At 45.0% G+C, this 15,604-nt stretch overlaps 1 protein-coding gene across 1 annotated transcript in view; it reads left to right on the forward strand.

Annotated features, from left to right (window-relative positions):
* Positions 1-15,604, forward strand: part of LOC138970256 (uncharacterized) — a 108,204-nt gene that overhangs the window by 23,747 nt on the left and 68,853 nt on the right. The window contains exons 11-13 of the mRNA XM_070342752.1: positions 6,570-6,639; positions 8,389-8,529; positions 11,257-11,354. Of these exons, the coding sequence (XP_070198853.1) occupies positions 6,570-6,639; positions 8,389-8,529; positions 11,257-11,354 (309 nt within the window). The remainder of the gene's footprint in view (positions 1-6,569; positions 6,640-8,388; positions 8,530-11,256; positions 11,355-15,604) is intronic.

Raw genomic sequence — 15,604 nt, forward strand, 5'->3', positions numbered from 1 at the left:
TACCTACACTTGTTGCACATGTCGTATGTATTTAACTCTCACCTACACTTGTTGCACATGTCGTATGTATTTAACTCTCACCTACACTTGTTGCACATGTGGTATGTATTTAACTATCACCTATACTTGTTGCACATGTGGTATGTATTTAACTATCACCTACACTTGTTGCACAGGTCGTATGTATTTAACTCTCACCTACATTTGTTGCACATGTGGTATGTATTTAACTATCACCTACACTTGTTGCACAGGTCGTATGTATTTAACTCTCACCTACACTTGTTGCACATGTCGTATGTATTTAACTCTCACCTACACTTGTTGCACATGTCGTATGTATTTACCTCTCACCTACACTTGTTGCACATGTCGTATGTATTTAACTCTCACCTACACTTGTTGCACATGTGGTATGTATTTAACTATCACCTACACTTGTTGCACAGGTCGTATGTATTTAACTCTCACCTACACTTGTTGCACATGTGGTATGTATTTAACTCTTACCTACACTTGTTGCACATGTCGTATGTATTTAACTCTCACCTACACTTGTTGCACATGTCGTATGTATTTAACTCTCACCTACACTTGTTGCACAGGTCGTATCATGTGTTTAACTCTCACCTACACTTGTTGCACATGTGGTCGTATTTAACTATCACCTACACTTGTTGCACAGGTCGTATGTATTTAACTCTCACCTACACTTGTTGCACATGTCGTATGTATTTAACTCTCACCTACACTTGTTGCACAGGTCGTATGTATTTAACTCTCTCCTACAATTGTTGCACATGTCATATGTATTTACCTCTCACCTACACTTGTTGCACATGTCGTATGTATTTACCTCTCACCTACACTTGTTGCACATGTCGTATGTATTTAACTCTCACCTACACTTGTTGCACATGTCGTATGTATTTAACTCTCACCTACACTTGTTGCACATTGCGTATGTATTTAACTCTCACTTACACTTGTTGCACATGTCGTATGTATTTAACTCTCACCTACACTTGTTGCACATGTGGTATGTATTTAACTATCACCTACACTTGTTGCACATTGCGTATCATGTGTTTAACTCTCACCTACACTTGTTGCACATGTGGTCGTATTTAACTCTCACCTACACTTGTTGCACAAGTCATATGTATTTAACTCTCACCTACACTTGTTGCACATGTCGTATGTATTTACCTCTCACCTACACTTGTTGCATATGGCGTATGTATTTAACTCTCACCTACACTTGTTGCACATGTCGTATGTATTTAACTCTCAATTATACTTGTTGCACATGGCGTATGTATTTAACTCTCACTTACACTTGTTGCACATGTCGTATGTATTTAACTCTCACTTACACTTGTTGCACATGTCGTATGTATTTAACTCTCACTTACACTTGTTGCACATGTCGTATGTATTTAACTCTCACCTACACTTGTTGCACATGTCGTATGTATTTAACTCTCACTTACACTTGTTGCACATGGCGTATGTATTTAACTCTCACCTATATTGGGTTATATAAAAGGTCGGAACGTTAGTACTCATTTAAGAACAATTGATGATGTAATTGAATATTTCAGACTTAAAGAAAAACCTGGTGTACTATTAGCACTCGATTTTCAGGCTGCTTTTGACTCTATTTCCAAAAAATACATGCTTTGTGCCTTTAGAAGGCTAGGCTTCGGTCTAGACTTTGTTCAGTGGGTCCAAGTTCTTTTTGCTAATACAAGAAGTTGTATTGGCTATAACGGGTGGCTTTCCGAAGACTTTGAAGTGAATTCCGGGATTCGTCAGGGGTGTCCTTTCTCACCTCTGGCCTTCGTGATCGGTGTAGAACTTCTAGCGATTCGTTTTAGACAGAGTGTAGAGCTAAAAGGGCTAAACGTAGCAGACAACATATTAAAAGTATTGTTATATGCTGATGACATCACCATGTTTCTAAGAGACGAAGAAGACATTAACTGTGTTTTGGAAATACTGGAGCAATTTACTTTAATATCATGTCTTAAGTTAAACATGCACAAGTCCGAAATGATGTTGATTGGTTCCAAAAGAAATGAAAACATGGATGATTTTGGCTTTAAACGCGTAAACCAGATAAAAATCTTAGGAGCTTACTTCTCAAACGCTAAAAGCGCATCCGAAATTGTGATGAACTGGCAAGACAAAATCGCTAAAGTTAAAAGAATAATTCTAAACTGGGAAAAACGAAATCTGGGTATTCTCGGAAAAATATGCGTAATTAAGAGTTTTTTGTTATCACAGTTTGTGTATGTGTTACAGTCCATCTGCTTGCCAGATAAGGTGCTGAAAGAAATCAACACTCTACTGTATAGGTTTTTGTGGAGGAAACGGGACTGTAATAAGAAAGCATTTGAAAAGGTTAAAAGGGTAGTAGTCAACAGTAACACAGACAAGGGCGGGGTAAATATGATAGATATCAAGGTGATGCAAGACTCATTCCTGTGTCAATGGTTTATTAAACTGTCGAGTAAGGATGTGAATGGCACGTGGACATGGATACCAAGAGGAACATTTCAATCTTTTGGAAGGAACTTAGCTTGTTTTAGTACTACTATAGGAACAAAAAAATTCAAAGGCTTTCATCAGATTAAGTCTGTTTTTTGGCAACGTGTTGCCTCGACATGGCTAGATTATAGTAAAACTCCATGGCATGGATCGTTAAAAATGACGTGTCTTTGGAATAATAGTGGTATAGTCTACCAGAATCAGGTTATTTATTATCAGAAATGGGCTCAGAAAGGGTTTACATATGTGAATGATGTGTTGCACAACAATACTATTATGCCATTTGAAATGGTAAATGAAATTTTAGGGCCCTCGCCAAATCTCTATCTGGAATACCTGGTCGTTAGAGCCGCTGTCTCCAGATACTTGAGAAACAACCCAGAGTTTGTGACATCTGATATTAACGAACAACACTATTTAGCCTTTAACGGTACGAACCATATGACTGCAAACCTGATTAGGCAATTTATTGTAAAGACGAAGTATTCCACTCCCTGTTCTGTTTTATTTTGGAAAAATACATTTAATTTTGACGTCAATGAAACATGCTGGTCTATAGCAAAAAACGCAACAAAAGAATCAAGACTACGAGAATTGCACTGGAAAATTGTTCACAACATCTATCCCACAAACATTCTTCTACAAAAAATGGGACTGTCCGACAGTGAATATTGTCCATACTGCACACACGAAAGAGACTACATCGAACATTTTTTCTATGATTGTAGTAAAGTTAAGCCTTTATGGAAACACGTCGAAAACACTATACTAGATAAAACTGGTGTACGTGTTAAACTTAACGCAAAATCTGTACTACTTGGGGTTGTTTGTGTTGAAAATGCAGGCAACGTGTGTCTAGATATCATTAACCATTTAGTTCTTATTGCTAAAATGTGCATTAGCAAATTTAGATATGGTACTCCCGTAAATTTAACATTCATGTTTGAAAATGAAATGAAACTTCGTGTTTCTTAATACCCTTTACACTATGCACTTTTTTCATAACTGCAAAAATTGAAAATAAAAGAAAAAAAAAAGAAAAAAAAAGAAATAAAAACATTCAAAAGCTGCAACTTGTACAAGGTAGTCAACATACACTCAACCCTCAACTAAAAAAAAAGAATCCAAGTAAAAGGCTTTGGGAAACATACAATAAATTCTGCATGCCATCAAGTAAAGCCATTCCTTCTTGTAATAACAAGCAAGTGTATTTTAAAAAAAGAAAAAGAAGAAAAAAAAAAAAAAAAAAAAAAAAAAAAACTCTCACCTACACTTGTTGCACAGGTCGTATGTATTTAACTCTCACCTACACTTGTTGCACATGTCGTATGTATTTAACTCTCACCTACACTTGTTGCACATGTCGTATGTATTTAACTCTCACTTACACGTGTTGCACATGTCGTATGTATTTAACTCTCACCTACACTTGTTGCACATTGCGTATGTATTTAACTCTCACCTACACTTGTTGCACATGGCGTATGTATTTAACTCTCACTTACACTTGTTGCACAGGTCGTATGTATTTAACTCTCACCTACACGTGTTGCACATGTCGTGTGTATTTAACTCTCACCTACACTTGTTGCACAGGTCGTATGTATTTAACTCTCACTTACACTTGTTGCACATGTGGTATGTATTTAACTCTCACTTACACTTGTTGCACATGTGGTATGTATTTAACTCTCACCTACACTTGTTGCACATGTCGTGTGTATTTAACTCTCACCTACACTTGTTGCACATTGCGTATGTATTTAACTCTCACCTACACTTGTTGCACAGGTCGTATGTATTTAACTATCACCTACACTTGTTGCACAGGTCGTATGTATTTAACTCTCACCTACACTTGTTGCACATGTCGTATGTATTTAACTCTCACCTACACTTGTTGCACATGTCGTATGTATTTAACTCTCACCTACACTTGTTGCACATGTGGTATGTATTTAACTCTCACCTACACTTGTTGCACATGTGGTATGTATTTAACTCTCACCTACACTTGTTGCACATGTCATATGTATTTAACTCTCACCTACACTTGTTGCACATGTCATATGTATTTAACTCTCACTTACACTTGTTGCACATGTCATATGTATTTAACTCTCACCTACACTTGTTGCACATGTCGTGTGTATTTAACTCACACCTACACTTGTTGCACATGTCGTATGTATTTAACTCTCACCTACACTTGTTGCACATGTCGTGTGTATTTAACTCTCACCTACACTTGTTGCACATGTCGTATGTATTTAACTCTCACCTACACTTGTTGCACATGTCATATGTATTTAACTCACACCTACACTTGTTGCACATGTCATATGTATTTAACTCTCACTTACACTTGTTGCACATGTCATATGTATTTACCTCTCACCTACACTTGTTGCACATGTCGTATGTATTTACCTCTCACCTACACTTGTTGCACATGTCGTATGTATTTAACTCTCACCTACACTTGTTGCACATGTCGTATGTATTTAACTCTCACCTACACTTGTTGCACATGTCGTATGTATTTAACTCTCACCTACACTTGTTGCACATGTCGTATGTATTTAACTCTCACCTACACTTGTTGCACAGGTCGTATGTATTTAACTCTCTCCTACAATTGTTGCACATGTCATATGTATTTAACTCTCACCTACACTTGTTGCACATGTCGTATGTATTTACCTCTCACCTACACTTGTTGCATATGGCGTATGTATTTAACTCTCACCTACACTTGTTGCACAGGTCGTATGTATTTAACTCTCACCTACACTTGTTGCACATGTCGTATGTATTTAACTCTCACCTACACTTGTTGCACAGGTCGTATGTATTTAACTCTCACCTACACTTGTTGCACATGTCGTATGTATTTAACTCTCACCTACACTTGTTGCACATTGCGTATGTATTTAACTCTCACCTACACTTGTTGCACATGGCGTATGTATTTAACTCTCACTTACACTTGTTGCACATGGCGTATGTATTTAGAGTGCAAACGTCCCTTTGTTTCTCAGATCTTAAAATAGCGCCGTGCCATTTGTTTGAGAATGTCTTGAAATGGAGACACATTTAAAGAGGGTATGAACAGAACACGCGAGGACGCAAGGCAAAAGAGGGTATGAACAGAACACGCGAGGACGCAAGGCAAAAGAGGGTATGAACAGAACACGCGAGGACGCAAGGCAAAAGAGGGTATGAACAGAACACGCGAGGACGCACGGCAAAAGAGGGTATGAACAGAACACGCGAGGACGCAAGGCAAAAGAGGGTATGAACAGAACACGCGAGGACGCAAGGCAAAAGAGGGTATGAACAGAACACGCGAGGACGCAAGGCAAAAGAGGGTATGAACAGAACACGCGAGGACGCAAGGCAAAAGAGGGTATGAACAGAACACGCGAGGACGCAAGGCAAAAGAGGGTATGAACAGAACACGCGAGGACGCAAGGCAAAAGAGGGTATGAACAGAACACGCGAGGACGCAAGGCAAAAGAGGGTATGAACAGAACACGCGAGGACGCAAGGCAAAAGAGGGTATGAACAGAACACGCGAGGAAGCAAGGCAAAAGAGGGAAGTCTGAAATCATGTCTTAGAAGGGGGTTCCAAGGTACAACCTGAACCGCAGACATAGTTTGACGTGAACGTGGAATGAGGCAGCTACCGTCTACACACGTGTTAGTTTTGCAAGGGTTCAGAAAGAGAGTTCACCTCGTGTAGACGTACGTGTAGCACATTAGGAGGTACATAAGCAAGCGTCACTCGTGTTGATTTCCTAACGTCTCTGAGAGATCTTGGAGAAAACACCCCACGAAACCCACCAATAAAAAAGCTCACAACTTTTGTTACAACCTTTGGTAATACAGAATAGGCTGAGATGACCAATGTAAGCTTGCTATGAGTGCTGTTGTGTTGCCAGTAACATTGTGATTATATTATGGAGCTACAACCAGATTCAGATAATCACCCCAGGTCTTCTCTGTCTAACCAGATTCCTGGCGGATGTGGACTGGGGCTTCGTGGATAAAAAATGCACTCTGCGAGAACCCTGGGATTTGACGGTAAGATCTGCTTACTGCTTCTGTGTGTGTGTGTGTGTGTGTGTGTGTGTGTGTGTGTGTGAGGTCGGTGTGTGTGTGTATGTGCATGTGGTCGGTGTGTGTGTGTGTGTGTGTGTGTGTTTGTGTGTGTGGTCGGTGTGTGTGTGTGTGTGGTCGTGTGTGTGTGTGTGGTCGGTGTATGTGTGGTCGGTGTGTGGTCGGTGTGTGTGTGGTCGGTGTGTGGTCGGTGTGTGTGTGGTCGGTGTGTGGTCGGTGTGTGTGTGGTCGGTGTGTGTGTGTGTGTGTGTGTTGAGCGGGCATGTGCGCTGTGGTGTAGGCGTGATTCTGTGTTTAAACACCCCGTTAGAGGGTGACCTGAATGCCAGTCACTTTAAAGTCACTGCCCTTCCCGTGAAAACACATGTCAGATTGGGCCAGGACTTAACATGTATGGGAAAGGACCATCCCTTAACTTAACAGATTGGGCCAGGACTTTACGTGGAAAAGGACCATCTCTTAACTTAACAGATTGGGCCAGGACTTTACATGGGAAAGGACCTTCCCTTAACTTAACAGATTGGGCCAGGACTTTACATGGGAAAGGACTATCCCTTAACTTAACAGATCGGGCTGGGACTTTACATGAAAAAAGACAATCCCTTAACTTGGCCACCCTCCAAAAACGAACATCATCACTGATTGCTTCGGCGATGACGGGCACAGTGGCGTGGTGGTAAGACGTCGGCCTCCTAATCGGGAGGTCGTGAGCTCGAATCCCGGTCGCTGCCGCCTGTTGGGTTAAGAGTGGAGATTTTCCCGATCTCCCAGGTCAACTTATGTGCAGTCCTGCTAGTGACTTAACCCCCTTGGTGTTTACACGCAAGCACAAGACCAAGTGCGCACGAAAAATATCCTGTAATCCATGTCGGAGTTCGGTGGGTTATGGAAACACGAAAACACCCCGCACGCCTACTCAACGAAAGCGGAGTGAAGCTGACTATGCTCTCAGAGTATAGTTTGGGGAACCCAAATGGGCAAACAAGCTCACACGTAACCAGAAAAATTCTGGAACGCTAAAGAAGAAAAAGCTTCGGCGATATGCAAACTTGTCGATGATTTAATTCCCTTAATAATTCACACAACGATTCCCAGTATGCACCGAGAGCACCCATGGTGTTGATTGTTTTGGAATGTGGCCCAGCAGAGGGATGTTGTGAGCCTATGTTAAAGCTGGGCAGAGCACCCGTGGTGTTGATTGTTTTGGAATGTGGCCCAGCAGAGGGATGTTGTGAGCCTATGTTAAAGCTGGGCAGAGCACCCGTGGTGTTGATTGTTTTGGAATGTGGCCCAGCAGAGGGATGTTGTGAGCCTATGTTAAAGATGTGAGATGATGAGGCGAAGTGTTGAAACACCAGGAGAGCCGGACAGGTACGTGTTGCCTTTTCCACTCATCCAAGCGAGTCATAATAACGAGCATTGTTTGGATAAACAGCCTCCCAGGCGATTTACCGTCCGTCTCTGGACAAACGTTGAAGTTTTCTGGAATTTCATGGAAGCCAGGTCGAACAAACACACATCAAACACTGACTGTGCTGACGTGACTGTGTTGATGCCCGCACCACGACGCCGACGATGAGAAAATCCACAGAGTGGGGGCCACGTGTCAAACAAACAAACAAACAAAACAAAAAAACAAGCACACAAACAAACAAACAAACAAACAAGCACACAGGCAAACACTGACCATGCTGCCTGTGTTGTGTCCCCCAGCAAGACGAGGACGAGGAGAAGATCAGCAGAGTGTGGGCCATATGCCCACACTGCGAGCAGCTCGTGCCCTACCAGCCCACTTCCAAGGAGATGGTGGACATGCGCAACGAAGCCATCCTCCGGCTCCTCAAGGCCGAGAAGGTCGGGCTCTGTTGCCATCATCATCATCATCATCATCATCATCATCATCATCATCATCATCATTATCATCATCATCATCATCATCATCATCATCATCATCATCATCATCATCATCATCATCATCATCATCATCATCATCATCATAAAAAACGTGATGCTGCTGAGAAACAGTGTTAAAAGCAAAACCGATAATTTAAAGGCACAGTAAGCCTCCCGTAAACCATCACATATACTGTCAGGCTTTTACACACAGTACAAACACCCTTTCATTTAAACACTCACCGCTTTAGAACATCCTAGGTGCCCTCTGTAAACTTAAGAGCGAGCAATTTTCAAAGAAATTATTTTTGCGTGGTTTATCTTACCCCTGAGCCATCGTGAACCCGTGTGATCCAGTTTCCTTTTTCCCCCTCCAATGTAGTCGTCAGTTTGTGATTTCAATGCGACTCGCTGTAAGCTTATCTGCAACAGCACGTTTTTAAGAACCTCTGAATCTAAACGCAACAAACGGCTGCGATTCACACGAACTCTAGCGATGGCTTTTGACTGTTCAGAGGAACTGGTGATAGGCATAACCGTCGTATGCGACGAGAACCACGACCTTGCGTGACCCTGCTTCCGGGCTTTTCTTTGTTCAAACTTTCAAAACTTCAAATTGTACTGATCTTGTCTTGATAAAAGAAATAATTCTGTTATGATTTAAGAATGTTTGTGTGACCGGCCCCCGTAGCGCAGTGGTTAGCGCATCGGGCTGTGGGCCGGGAGGTCGTGGGTTCGAATCCCATCAGGGTCATGTGGGTTTTTTCGGGCTACGGTCGGCTCCCACCCAGAGTGGAAGTGCTATGGTTCCCATGGGAAGGCTGGAATCACACAGCCGAGTGTCATTCACTTAACGAATGCGACTTTGAGGGTGCTCAGGTTCTGTTTACCTGACCAACACCGCAGGTGCGGCAGTTCTCGAGCCTGGTATATTATGACAGTAAGCGTAGAATGCTGCCCTGTCACGTAGTCTCAAACCAAATTGGAAATCCATAGCATCATCATTATAATCATCCTCATCTCATTAATCATTCAAAATTATAAATTGTCCTTGCTCTTGTGGCCCTTCATGCCCGGAGCTCTCATGGTGACCTTGGTCTCAGTGTTCCTGTTCCATCCTTCCCTGAATAGTAATTCTGCTGTCAGTCTTCAACGTGTGACGTTCTGGGGGGTCGACGGAGGGACGTGGTGGCGGTCTGCTCTCTGGAGGGGACCCTCACTCAGTCTGGCTCCGCGACTTAGCTGTCAATGTCGTTAGTAGGGGGCATAGTAGGTAGTGGGCTGCGTCCGTTAGCTCGGGACAGACCCACTACTGAACACCGTCGAAGTGACTCAGCAGAAGTGCAGTGTCATCTTCCGAGGGTAGCCTACCGCAACGACCCGACATCCCTCCCTGGAGCGTCTGTAAAATCGACAAGTCTGGCAGCGGAACGAAATTCAGATGTGGATGGAGCAGCGAGTGCAGGGACGGGGCGGCGTGAGAGCACACCGGGACAAGGAACAGGTGTAAGGAAATAAAATAAATAAAAAAAAAAAAAAAAAAAAAGAATGTTTGTGTAACAAGCTGTCAATTTATTATTCAGATTTTAAAAGTTAGGTCTAGCGCCAAAACGCACCGTCCGCCGCAAAATTTATTCTTTCAAACTTTTTCGCTCTTTACGTAGGGCACCTAGGATATTCTCAAGCGGTGAGTGTTTAAACGAAAGGGTGTTTGTACTGTGTGTAAAAGCCTGACAGTATCTGTGATGGTTTACGGGAGGCGAACTGTGCCTTTAAAGATCCTTTGTTTTCTTTTAACATTGTCCAGAACTTTCTTTCTCCCGGTCAATCCAATCACTTCATCAATCCATCCAGCCATTCATTGCCCGAGCCATTCTGTCTCAGCTCAGTTACTGGCGGCAGTTTGAACACGGCATGCATCCATTGAGTAATGGTACACATTCTGTCTCAGCTCACTTACTGGCGGCAGTTTGAACACGGCATGCATCCATTGAGTAATGGTACACATTCTGTCTCAGCTCAGTTACTGGCGGCAGTTTGAACACGGCATGCATCCATTGAGTAATGGTACACATTCTGTCTCAGCTCCGTTACTGGCGGCAGTTTGAACACGGCATGCATCCATTGAGTAATGGTACACATTCTGTCTCAGCTCCGTTACTGGCGGCAGTTTGAACACGGCATGCATCCATTGAGTAATGGTACACATTCTGTCTCAGCTCACTTACTGGCGCCAGTTTGAACACGGCATGCATCCATTGAGTAATGGTACACATTCTGTCTCAGCTCAGTTACTGGCGGCAGTTTGAACACGGCATGCATCCATTGAGTAATGGTACACATTCTGTCTCAGCTCACTTACTGGCGGCAGTTTGAACACGGCATGCATCCATTGAGTAATGGTACACATTCTGTCTCAGCTCAGTTACTGGCGGCAGTTTGAACACGGCATGCATCCATTGAGTAATGGTACACATTCTGTCTCAGCTCCGTTACTGGCGGCAGTTTGAACACGGCATGCATCCATTGAGTAATGGTACACATTCTGTCTCAGCTCCGTTACTGGCGGCAGTTTGAACACGGCATGCATCCATTGAGTAATGGTACACATTCTGTCTCAGCTCACTTACTGGCGGCAGTTTGAACACGGCATGCATCCATTGAGTAATGGTACACATTCTGTCTCAGCTCAGTTACTGGCGGCAGTTTGAACACGGCATGCTGTCCACCCGGGCTGTGCGAATACTGATGGAGATCTGCGAAACAGCCGCTGACAAAAAGGGACAGTGAGTACAAAAGCACGTGCACAACTAATTACACTCTGCACTGAAGTGATCCACTTTTCAACACTCTTTCTCTGCCCAGTATTGAAGACAGTGAGACATAGTAGATAGTTCTACTAAGTGAACACTAGTGGTTACCATGTGTGCTACCTTTGCTTGTAGAACTATGTACCGTACTATGTCCCATAAACTGTAATAAAAAAAGGTTACAGAAAGGATTTTCAAAAGCGGAACACTTTAATTGAGAATGCAGCAGATCTATTATTCCTCTTCTCTTCTTCTACGTTCATTTCACGCATGTTTGTGCACGAGTGGATTTTTACGTGTATGACCGTTTTTATCCCGCCATTCAGGCAGCCATACGCCGCTTTTGGGGGAAGCATGCTGGGTATTTTCGTGTTTCTATAACCCACCGAACTCTGACATGGATTACAGGATCTTTTCAGTGCGCACTTGGTCTTGTGCTTGCGTGTACACACGAAGGGGGATAAGGCACTAGCAGGTCTGCACATAAGTTGACCTGGGAGATCGGACAAATATCCACCCTTACCCACCAGGCGGCCGCGGGCGGGATTTGAACTCACGACCTTCCGATTAGGAAGATGTCTTATTCACTACTCTACTGCGCTCGTCGATCTATCATTCAACAAATGAAAACCATATCTAGCCATAACCAGGTTTACAAATTACAGGACTTGACTTCTGTTGAAATCGTTTGCGTGTGGCATTGCAGCAAAAGCGCGGTTGTTCTTTGTAAAAGGCACAATATTTTCAGTGAAAACAATTGGACGCACCATCTCAGATCTAGTGAGGCAGGAACACGGGATAAGACCGTCCCTCCACTTCAACGCGCGCCAAAAGCCGCAGCCTGTGTGCTCTGTGCGCACAGTTGGAGTTTGTGTGTGCCTGAATTGACTTCCTAACGGACTTTGCATGGTAACACTTTTGCGTGTGTCTTCCCTGCGGCAAGCCGCTCAACATTTTGTCAATATAAGTATTGTCTAATTAGAGTTTGTCTGTGCACTAAAAAGGACCGCTGGGTCGACATGTCTGTGCACTAAAAAGGACCGCTGGGTCGACATGTCTGTGCACTAAAAAGGACCGCTGGGTCGACATGTCTGTGCACTAAAAAGGACCGCTGGGTCGACATGTCTGTGCACTAAAAAGGACCGCTGGGTCGACATGTCTGTGCACTAAAAAGGACCGCTGGGTCGACATGTCTGTGCACTAAAAAGGACCGCTGGGTCGACATGTCTGTGCACTAAAAAGGACCGCTGGGTCGACATGTCTGTGCACTAAAAAGGACCGCTGGGTCGACATGTCTGTGCACTAAAAAGGACCGCTGGGTCGACATGTCTGTGCACTAAAAAGGACCGCTGGGTCGACATGTCTGTGCACTAAAAAGGACCGCTGGGTCGACATGTCTGTGCACTAAAAAGGACCGCTGGGTCGACATGTCTGTGCACTAAAAAGGACCGCTGGGTCGACATGTCTGTGCACTAAAAAGGACCGCTGGGTCGACATGTCTGTGCACTAAAAAGGACCGCTGGGTCGACATGTCTGTGGACTAAAAAGGACCGCTGGGTCGACATGTCTGTGCACTAAAAAGGACCGCTGGGTCGACATGTCTGTGCACTAAAAAGGACCGCTGGGTCGACATGTCTGTGGACTAAAAAGGACCGCTGGGTCGACATGTCTGTGCACTAAAAAGGACCGCTGGGTCGACATGTCTGTGCACTAAAAAGGACCGCTGGGTCGACATGTCTGTGCACTAAAAAGGACCGCTGGGTCGACATGTCTGTGCACTAAAAAGGACCGCTGGGTCGACATGTCTGTGCACTAAAAAGGACCGCTGGGTCGACATGTCTGTGCACTAAAAAGGACCGCTGGGTCGACATGTCTGTGCACTAAAAAGGACCGCTGGGTCGACATGTCTGTGCACTAAAAAGGACCGCTGGGTCGACATGTCTGTGCACTAAAAAGGACCGCTGGGTCGACATGTCTGTGCACTAAAAAGGACCGCTGGGTCGACATGTCTGTGCACTAAAAAGGACCGCTGGGTCGACATGTCTGTGCACTAAAAAGGACCGCTGGGTCGACATGTCTGTGCACTAAAAAGGACCGCTGGGTCGACATGTCTGTGGACTAAAAAGGACCGCTGGGTCGACATGTCTGTGCACTAAAAAGGACCGCTGGGTCGACATGTCTGTGCACTAAAAAGGACCGCTGGGTCGACATGTCTGTGGACTAAAAAGGACCGCTGGGTCGACATGTCTGTGCACTAAAAAGGACCGCTGGTTCGACATGTCTGTGCACTAAAAAGGACCGCTGGGTCGACATGTCTGTGGACTAAAAAGGACCGCTGGGTCGACATGTCTGTGCACTAAAAAGGACCGCTGGGTCGACATGTCTGTGCACTAAAAAGGACCGCTGGGTCGACATGTCTGTGCACTAAAAAGGACCGCTGGGTCGACATGTCTGTGCACTAAAAAGGACCGCTGGGTCGACATATCTGTGGACTAAAAAGGACCGCTGGGTCGACATGTCTGTGCACTAAAAAGGACCGCTGGGTCGAGATGTCTGTGGACTAAAAAGGACCGCTGGGTCGACATGTCTGTGCACTAAAAAGGACCGCTGGGTCGAGATGTCTGTGGACTAAAAAGGACCGCTGGGTCGACATGTCTGTGCACTAAAAAGGACCGCTGGGTCGAGATGTCTGTGGACTAAAAAGGACCGCTGGGTCGACATGTCTGTGCACTAAAAAGGACCGCTGGGTCGACATGTCTGTGCACTAAAAAGGACCGCTGGGTCGAGATGTCTGTGGACTAAAAAGGACCGCTGGGTCGACATGTCTGTGCACTAAAAAGGACCGCTGGGTCGAGATGTCTGTGGACTAAAAAGGACCGCTGGGTCGACATGTCTGTGCACTAAAAAGGACCGCTGGGTCGAGATGTCTGTGGACTAAAAAGGACCGCTGGGTCGACATGTCTGTGCACTAAAAAGGACCGCTGGGTCGAGATGTCTGTGGACTAAAAAGGACCGCTGGGTCGAGATGTCTGTGGACTAAAAAGGACCGCTGGGTCGAGATGTCTGTGGACTAAAAAGGACCGCTGGGTCGAGATGTCTGTGGACTAAAAAGGACCGCTGGGTCGAGATGTCTGTGGACTAAAAAGGACCGCTGGGTCGAGATGTCTGTGGACTAAAAAGGACCGCTGGGTCGAGATGTCTGTGGACTAAAAAGGACCGCTGGGTCGAGATGTCTGTGGACTAAAAAGGACCGCTGGGTCGAGATGTCTGTGGACTAAAAAGGACCGCTGGGTCGAGATGTCTGTGGACTAAAAAGGACCGCTGGGTCGACATGTCTGTGCACTAAAAAGGACCGCTGGGTCGAGATGTCTGTGGACTAAAAAGGACCGCTGGGTCGACATGTCTGTGCACTAAAAAGGACCGCTGGGTCGAGATGTCTGTGGACTAAAAAGGACCGCTGGGTCGAGATGTCTGTGGACTAAAAAGGACCGCTGGGTCGAGATGTCTGTGGACTAAAAAGGACCGCTGGGTCGAGATGTCTGTGGACTAAAAAGGACCGCTGGGTCGAGATGTCTGTGCACTAAAAAGGACCGCTGGGTCGAGATGTCTGTGGACTAAAAAGGACCGCTGGGTCGAGATGTCTGTGCACTAAAAAGGACCGCTGGGTCGAGATGTCTGTGGACTAAAAAGGACCGCTGGGTCGAGATGTCTGTGGACTAAAAAGGACCGCTGGGTCGAGATGTCTGTGGACTAAAAAGGACCGCTGGGTCGAGATGTCTGTGGACTAAAAAGGACCGCTGGGTCGAGATGTCTGTGGACTAAAAAGGACCGCTGGGTCGAGATGTCTGTGGACTAAAAAGGACCGCTGGGTCGAGATGTCTGTGGACTAAAAAGGACCGCTGGGTCGAGATGTCTGTGGACTAAAAAGGACCGCTGGGTCGAGATGTCTGTGGACTAAAAAGGACCGCTGGGTCGAGATGTCTGTGGACTAAAAAGGACCGCTGGGTCGACATGTCTGTGCACTAAAAAGGACCGCTGGGTCGAGATGTCTGTGGACTAAAAAGGACCGCTGGGTCGACATGTCTGTGCACTAAAAAGGACCGCTGGGTCGAGATGTCTGTGGACTAAAAAGGACCGCTGGGTCGAGATGTCTGTGGACTAAAAAGGACCGCTGGGTCGAGATGTCTGTGGACTAAAAAGGACCGCTGGGTCGAGATGTCTGTGGA

The sequence above is a fragment of the Littorina saxatilis genome, linkage group LG7 (assembly GCF_037325665.1).
Source record: "Littorina saxatilis isolate snail1 linkage group LG7, US_GU_Lsax_2.0, whole genome shotgun sequence".
NCBI classification, from domain to species: domain Eukaryota; kingdom Metazoa; phylum Mollusca; class Gastropoda; order Littorinimorpha; family Littorinidae; genus Littorina; species Littorina saxatilis.